The sequence below is a fragment of the Tachysurus vachellii genome, chromosome 13 (genome assembly GCF_030014155.1).
Source record: "Tachysurus vachellii isolate PV-2020 chromosome 13, HZAU_Pvac_v1, whole genome shotgun sequence".
Classification (NCBI taxonomy): Eukaryota; Metazoa; Chordata; class Actinopteri; order Siluriformes; family Bagridae; genus Tachysurus; species Tachysurus vachellii.
Window position 1 is genome coordinate 24,088,969 of NC_083472.1, and position 8,911 is coordinate 24,097,879.

An 8,911-nucleotide genomic window follows, 5' to 3' on the forward strand; every position below is an offset into this window, starting at 1 on the left:
TTGAAATAATCAACAAATAAAATAAAATAATAATCATTCTTATCCAATCACAGTGTAGCACAAATATCTGCATCTCTATATTTAACTTTATCTATGAAATAAATACCTGAGGAGCAACGAGGAGTCATGAAGCTGTTCTGGATCGTGGTCTAAATACCTCAATAACGTCTTCACGCATTTTTTTTACCTGTTTATGATCCTAATACCATCTAATGCATTGTGTAACAACTCCAAACCTTTCCAAACACTTCATATTCAAATACTCAATTCAAACACCCACATATTCAAACACCAACACACATCCGTTTATGCCAGACATCCAAACATCATAATCAAATACCGCAGACTTCCACAAAACTCTACTTACACTTTAGATTTATTCATTCATTCATCTTCTACCGCTTATCCGAACTACCTCGGGTCACGGGGAGCCTGTGCCTATCTCAGGCGTCATCGGGCATCAAGGCAGGATACACCCTGGACGGAGTGCCAACCCATCGCAGGGCACACACACACACTCTCATTCACTCACACACTACAGACAATTTTCCAGAGATGCCAATCAACCTACCATGCATGTCTTTGGACCGGGGGAGGAAACCGGAGTACCCGGAGGAAACCCCCGAGGCACGGGGAGAACATGCAAACTCCACACACACAAGGTGGAGGCGGGAATCGAACCCCCAACCCTGGAGGTGTGAGGCGAACGTGCTAACCACTAAGCCACCGTGCTCCCCTACACTTTAGATGCAAACACCTATACAAACATCACAAATACAAAACATCCATCCTTTTCTACTGTGCTACCAAACACCTTAACCACATATACACCAATATACAGCTTTAGGCATCTAAACACTCCATCCATCCATCCATCCATCCATCCAAACACTTTCTAAGCACATATGCTCCAAAAGCAAACACCCAAATATGCCTATTTACATCATACTTCCAGACACTTCATATTTAAATACCCCACCTATTCTGACAGCACTGTTATAGCTCTGCATTCATCTATTTAAACTATACATCTTCAAACATCCTCTACACAAAAACTGGAACAAACACCACAACACCCTATATACAAATACCTCTGATACACACTGCATACTGTAGATACACAATTCACAGCGTACCATCCACCACATGTCAAAAATCCTCACGAACGACAACGGCTCCTACAACCTCAACACCTCCACGTCTACACCCAGTCGCAACAAACACCACCTTATAACGTCACACAAAAGATTAACCCGCTGCGTCTGCTCTACTTTTATTTCTGAAAACAGAAAAAAATACATTTTTTCAATTTTCAGGGTTAGATTTTTTTAAGGGTTTCCAACAAACACCTTCTACATGCAAATACCCCCCAAACACCCCTTACATCCAACACATCAAAGCAAATACCACCTACTGTATATCCAAAAGCTACCCGTAACAAACACTCCTACAACTAAATACTAACAAAAATACAGACATTCTATATATGATTATCACCCACAACAAACACTCCTACAACTAAATACCACCCAAAACAAACACCTATTACGTCTAAATACCACATAAAAGACATCCAAAAGATTCCCTGTATCAATCTCACCAGAAACAAACAGTTTACTAAAATAAAAAAATAAAAAAAAACCTACATCCAATCAACACCAACCAAAACAAACTCCTACTGAATACCACCCAGAAAGATAAACAAAAAAGAAATAAATACCAATGGTAAGAGTATGTTAAGGTAACAATACTTGTTTTACCCTGTATCAAAAAACAAGCGCACCAATTACCCCCCAGAACACACCAGAATTAGCCCCAAATTTAAATTCCACCCAAAACACCACCTCACTTTCAACATCCGAAAATAAAAAAAAAAACAAAACAAATGAAATCACAGAAAATACTCTACTAAACACACCCCAGCATTCAAATATTTAAATACTACTTATTACCAACACACACACACACTTAACACCATTGCTTCTAAATTAAAGATGCAGCCCTGGAGCACAAGTCGTTATTTCATGCCCTGTGTAGTAGGGAGTTGAGAAAATGTCTCTTTACCTCAAACACTTCCTTGTTAGGGATCTAACACACACACACACACACACACACACACACACAATGTCCTGTCTCACATCCTGCAGCATCCTGTTTCTAACTGTGATAATTAGCCACAGCATAAAAATAGCACCTTTAATAACACAGTTTAATATGAAGTCCTATAGTAGCTTGCCACATGTTAACACCAGCATTAGGAACAAAGCACAGAACTGCAGGATAAACCAGACGTAAGTGAACTTCTGCAGGACTGACCGGAGGAGTGCCCGCGATGCGTGGCGTCATGGTCACTGTCTCCCTGCTCGCTGTCTCCGTGTCCACTGTCTTTAGAGCTCACGATGTCTGCCTCCTGGAACGCCGAGCTGGGAAAAGAGGAAGAAAGAGAAGCCGCTCGGTGACGTGTGGGTCTTGGAGCATGAAATTTTTAATCACTAGAAAAAAAACTTTGGAAATTAGTCCAGGATGGAAAGATTTATTTTGGTTGGAGCTGCAGGGGAGTGTATGATGGGTTTAGGGGAGGGGTTGTAGCATCGAGGCAAGAAAAGAAAAGAAAAGAAAAAAAAAGAACAGAAAAGAAAAAAAGAAAAGAAAAGAACGTGTTTTATGCTGTATAAATGTCATTTGGTTAAAAAGTAAAAAAAAACAACAACAAAAAAACACCAATTAGTGCATAAAACACACAGAAATAAAAAAAAACATCTGTGATCTCATTATGCACGTTGAAATTTAAAAATAAACATAAACGTTTTCTTCACATTTTCAACCCCAATTTTTATTTTTATACAAAAATGTGTCCATTCGTCTCGTCTTTCGCGATCGTAATTTAAATCGGTTAACGAGACGTTTTTCAGTAATTTGATTTAGACAAATAAGCAGCATCTACTTCAGGACTTGATCTCTTAACTATCGACTATTACTGAAACTATTAATAACGTTTATTCGCTGCTCTGTTCGATCCTGTAATGTTCGGAATTCCGCGTTTTCTTTTGCGTGTCTTTATGGAGTTCTTCCTGGTTCTCAGGTTGTCAGGTTTGCTTTAACTTCTCAAAATCATGCCACATGCATTCCATTAATTCAGCCCTATGTGTGGATGTATGTGATGAACCGGTGTCCTGTATAGGATGTGTTCCCGCCACACACATGACGGCGTTCCCGGGATACGCTTCGGATTCCCTCGATGAAGCGTTTACTGGTGATTTCAAGTCGGTTGTAAATGAATTAGAACTGAAACTAAAATGGGACTGAAACAGATAAAGACAAACCGTTTCAGGTGAGATGTCGATCCTTACCTGTTTACACGCCTCGGCCTGTCCACCAGGTAACTGAGCTCGGCACGCTGGTGCTTCGTCTGGAATAGAGCAAGATTTCTGTTACATGCTGTAAATGTAAATGTGGATCGAAGCGTTACGTCGTGTGGATGTTAATTACAGAGAATGGATACTGAACACCGTATCAGGACACCGAGAGCTATAATCTTTCAAATAAGCAAAAATAATGAACAGTAATGAGAGTTATTGGAACGTGTTTAGATTTGATTCCCGGTTTCCATGATGACCAGGAATTTGCCTTGTATCTATTTCTCACAGCTCCCTTATAGACACATCTTTGTTCATGTGAACCTTCGTGGCACCGTGACTGGCATCCATAATCCACTTCTGTGTGTGTGTGTGTGGGTGGGTGTGAGTGAGTGAGAGAGAGAAAGATGTTAGTAACTGTCTAAGAAAGTCCTTACACACTGGGAACAGATTCATGGCGGAACAAATAGCTTTTATGCATCTGTGTTGTTTTTACACACACCATCATATTTGCAATTTGTGTTGGTGTTTTTTAAAAAACTTCCTTTTTTACTCCCTTTTTTATTTTTTTATTTTATTAAATCCATATGCAAGGCCATTAGCAGTTCCACCAGAGTTCATTAACTGGATTAATTCAGGCCTTGACAAGATAATAATAATAATAATAAAAAAAAAAGAAGTCATAAATCACGACCGCTTAATGTTCTCTGTGTTATTTGATAAAAATATGTTCTCTTACGTTGAGCTCTAACGTTCACGTTACGGACACCGTGCCGTGAAACGGTCGTACGACTTATATTTCAGAGAATACACTCAAGATAAAGACGGGGAACCCTGGTGTTCCATGGAGGTTCATCATTCTGGCACATTTTGCTAAATGAGAGCCATTTTTTTTAAATAAATAAAGCTGCTTATAATCAGGTCAGAAATATGGCTGTTAATATTGTGCACATCGAACTAATACAGAAGTCATGTAATAAACAAAATGGCTGATTTGCACTGTTTTGTTAAAGGCTTGTTATTTTCAGAATTAGCAAAGCTGCATCTGAGGATTATTTCTGAAAGATTTCTTATTCTAAAAACTGTTGGATTAAAACATACTGTACTTACAAAGTAATAAGACTTGATTTTTTTTTTTTTTTTTACAAAACTAAAATCACCATTAATTAGGTTTCAGTGTTTAGGGTTTTTACATTCAGTCTTTTACAGTCTTTTAGAACTGATTCAACACTTAGAGGAACTTTTACTGAACTCCTGTGGAATCAATTCAGAATGTGTTCATTTACCACCTACAGAGTTGCATTAGCTTTTACAATGCTGAATGAACACTTACGTGAAACTTGTATAGTGTTAATCAAATACCCAGAGTGTTAATTTGCGCTCAGGTCATTTGTCGTGCAGCAACAGAATGATCATGACCAGGATGCAGTAGAAGGTTTCTTTTAAAAAAGGTTAAAAAGGTTTAGCCGTTGTTATAACTCGGTATAATAAAGTTAAGGGGATTACCTCGCTGGACAGAAGGCTCCCGTTGGATATGATGTCCGGTTGTTGTTGCTCTGTGTATGCTGTGTGTATCCCTCCTCGTGGGCTGTGTTCGGTATCCGTGGTCGCACGGCTCGCTCCCGCTCCACATGCCTTCAGGAAGAGCAGGTCAGTGTTGGCGGACTCAGGAGTGAGACAGACTTGATAGCAATAATTTTGTCCGCGTCTTAGCGAACCGAAGCTTCCGGACTCTTCAACGGGCACCTGCGCGCTCCCGACTCCACAGCCGACTCCAGCATGCGCGCTCACATCTGCAGAGTTTGCGCTCTGCACCAGCATGATGTCCGACTTGCTGAGTTTCTTCTGCTTCTTTTGCTTCTTTTTGCTAACGCCGTTGCCGCTGCTGACACCGCGGGATGATCGAGCCTGTCGCCCACAGCAAAAGCAGCACGACGCGTTGCAGCCTGCGTACACGTTCAGCTTCTTGTCTTTGCGGCAGCGCACAGCGAGGGCGATCATGGCGAGCAGAAAGACGAACGACACCGAGCCGAGAGCGACGATCAGAATGAGGGTGAGGTCAAGGCTCACGTCTTTGGTTCGGGCCGTGCCACCACGCTCACGTTCTCCTCCTCCTCCGCGTCCCTCTGCTGAGGCCGCCGCAGGAAGTCCGTCCACCAGAGCGACCTGAACTACGGCGCTGCACGAGAGAGGAGGCTGGCCGTGATCTCGCACTTCCACGAGCAGCTCATACAGGCTTCTCTGTTGGTGCTGCTGCGCGTCCCGTTTGGCTGCAGACACCCTCCGAGCCGTGCGCAACTCCCCCGTGCGCCAATCCATGCGGAATAAACCGTCCTCGTTTCCTCGCTGAATGCTGTATGAAAGACGTGCGTTCTCACCATCATCTGCGTCTGTGGCCACTATACGTGTGACCAGGTAGCCCGGTTCGGCTGAGCGTGGCAAAGGCTCTCTGGCTGTCCCGTTTTTGCCCAGAGGCGCGATCACGGTCGGTGCGTTGTCATTTTGATCCACTACGACCACGTGCACAGTGGCGTTTGAGTGCAGCTCAGGGCTTCCAGCATCTCGCGCCTCTACCGTAAAGCTGAACTCCTTCAGCTGTTCATAGTCGAATGAGCGCAGTGCGTACAGGTAGCCGTTTTCTGTGTTCACGGACACGTACGTGAGCACGGACATGCCCTTGATGTCACGATCCAAAACGGAATAGGTCACTCTGGAATTATCTCCAGCGTCTGGATCTCGTGCGCTCACGGCGAAAATGTAAGCCCCGGGCACGTTGTTCTCTGTGACGTGCACGTCGTAAACGGGCTGCGAGAACGTGGGAGCGTTGTCGTTTTCGTCCGAGACGCGCACCTCCACGGACTTGCTCGAGATGAGAGGCGGCGCACCTCCATCACGCGCCGTCACCGTCACTGTGTATGCCTCGGCCACCTCGCGGTCTAGAGGGCCGTCCGTGACCACAGTATAGTAGTTCCCAAACTCTGATTTGAGTCTGAACGGCACGTCGCCCAGGATTTCCACACGTGTTCTCCCGTTATCTCCAGAGTCCTTGTCAGTGACGCTGAGCAGCGCGATCACGGTGCCTGGTGCTGCGTTCTCGCTTACAGACTCCGTCACGGTGCTAAAGGCGATCTCAGGTGCATTATCGTTGACATCTGTAACTTTCACGAGCACCTTGCAGTGGGCGGGCACGGCGTTCGGACCCATGTCCTTGGCCTGTACATAGAGCTGATAAAGGCTACTTTCCTCAAAGTCGACCTCGCCGCGCACTTCAATGCGGCCCGTGCGCGCGTCCACGTCAAACAGCTCGCGCGCGCGGCTCGACACGTGACTACCAAATGAGTAAACCACCTCGCCGTTTGAGCCCTCGTCCGAGTCGGTGGCGTTGAGCTGAATCACCAGCGTGCCCGCAGGCGCGTTCTCGGACAGGCTGGCCGAGTACACGGCCCGGTCAAACGTTGGCACGTTGTCATTCGAGTCGAGAACGCGCACCACCAAAAGCGCTGTGCCCGTACGCGCCGGTTGCCCGCCGTCCACTGCCGTGAGCACGTAGCGGTGCACCGCCTGCTGTTCTCTGTCCAGAGGCTTTTCAAGCACAAGCTCTGCGAACTTGTTTCCGTCCGTTTGCGTCTGCACGTCCAGCGCGAAGTGACCGTTTGCTGTGATCTCGTACGTCCTGAGCCCGTTGCTGCCCACGTCCGGGTCGAAGGCTGCTTCCAAAGGAAAACGCGTCCCGGGCGTGGCGCTCTCGCTGATCTCCACCGTGACGTCGCTCTCCGGGAAGCTCGGTGCGTTGTCGTTTACGTCCGTCACCTCGACTTCCACTCGAAAGAGCTCAAGCGGATCCTCCAAGAAGACCTCCAGGTGCAGCACGCAGGACGCGCTCTGCTTACACACGCGCTCCCGGTCGATGCGCTCTCGCACCAACAGCGTGCCGGTCTCCACGTTCACGTCCAGGTACGGGCTCCCGCGTGAGCCCGGTGCCGTCTGGAAACGGCGGGAAGCCAGTTTAGTCAGGTCCAACCCCAGGTCCTCGGCAATGTTGCCCACGAACGTGCCACGTTCCGTCTCCTCCGGTACCGAGTAACGAATCTGCGAGGCGACCCTGTGCGCCAGACACAGCACGAGCCAAAGCAAGAGCATCTCCATGTCTGCGTAATTCATCCGCAGGAATAAATACAAAAATATAAATATAAATGTAGGAAAAAATATGCAGAACTTGTAGGGGGGACGGGGGGAGGGGGGAATAAAAATTACCCCCGCAGAGCCGCGCGCAACACAGCAGCAGTCATCACGGAACAAACCGGAGTGATGTCCCTGTTTTTTTTTTTTTTTCCTTCAGAGCCTGAAAATCATGTTGTCCGTTGTACCGGTGCAAAACGTTTCACATCACAAACCTCAAGAGGAAAAATAAATAAAATAAAATACTAAACAAAATTCTGAGCTTTGGCTTCACACTCGACGTAGATGTTTTGCTCTTGCACGAGCGCACATTCCTATGATGCCAAACAGTTCAAAAAAAAAAGATTTGTGTTCAGAGAAGAATAAAAAAAAATCATAATCCACAGAGTGAAAGAACGAAATCCAGGCATTTATATCTGATGATGAAGATGATGAAGATGATGATAGTTAGTCCGGTTGGTTTGGCCGCTGCTCTGTTCTGCGTTGACTGAGAGCTCGCGGCGCTACTGAAGCTCGAGCGCGCGCCTGTCCGGGGTTTTGTCCCCGTTCTCTTCCTCCAGAGCCAATCAGAGCTCTCGACGCGAATGGAACACGAGCTGCCGTTAGACGCGCGCGACGCCACTCCAATAAAAACCCGCCCCCAAGCGGCGAGAAAGTGCTGATCCACTAGAGAGAGAATCCTAAACAACTAGAAATTGTCCCCCACCTTAAATCTTTTTATTTTTATTTTGTCTCTTAAATATATATTTCATTTTTTAAATGTGTACATATGTGAAAAAAATGATGTATACATAATTGTTATATATAACAATTTCAATGTTTCAATTTGCATAAAAATTTAAAAATAAAAACCTATAAATGTATATTAAATAAATAAATACATTATTTATAAAAAAATAAATATATTTAATAGCTTAATACAACATTGTTATTATACTAAGTCATAAAAGCATTATTATTATTATTATTATTATTATTATTATTATTATTATTATTATTATTATTATTATTATTATTATGCCACTTAACTTGGAAGGGAAGTAAAAACACATCTCTCTCTCTCTCTCTCTCTCTCTCTCTCTCTCTCTCTCTCTCTCTCTCTCTCTCTCTCCACGTGCCTCCTGCGCCTCCTGCTGTCAGAAATCAGCTCTGCTCTTCCGCTCATCACGGTGCAGCTCTTCAGACTGGAGCTGAATCTCAATGATCCTGGTCTTGTTTACATTTCCGTCCATATCACAGTCCAATGACACCTGAACCATCGATCTGTCCTTTGGTGAATTATAGTCATATCATAAATAAATATATATCAACATTTTTATGCATTAACATAAACAATCTGCCCCTCTCTCTCTCTCTCTCTCTCTCTCTCTCTCTCT

The 8,911-nt window shown here is 44.7% G+C and overlaps 1 protein-coding gene across 2 annotated transcripts in view; it reads right to left on the reverse strand.

Annotated features, from left to right (window-relative positions):
* pcdh10b (protocadherin 10b) overlaps positions 1-8,030 on the reverse strand; it is a 24,022-nt gene extending 15,992 nt beyond the window's left edge. For both annotated transcript variants that reach the window (XM_060885335.1, XM_060885334.1), the window contains exons 1-3: positions 4,863-8,030; positions 3,351-3,409; positions 2,317-2,423 (exon numbers count right to left, since the gene is read on the reverse strand). In XM_060885335.1, coding sequence (XP_060741318.1) covers positions 2,317-2,423; positions 3,351-3,409; positions 4,863-7,517 — 2,821 coding nt within the window. In that variant the 5' untranslated portion in view covers positions 7,518-8,030. The remainder of the gene's footprint in view (positions 1-2,316; positions 2,424-3,350; positions 3,410-4,862) is intronic.
* Positions 8,031-8,911: the final 881 nt, after the last annotated feature.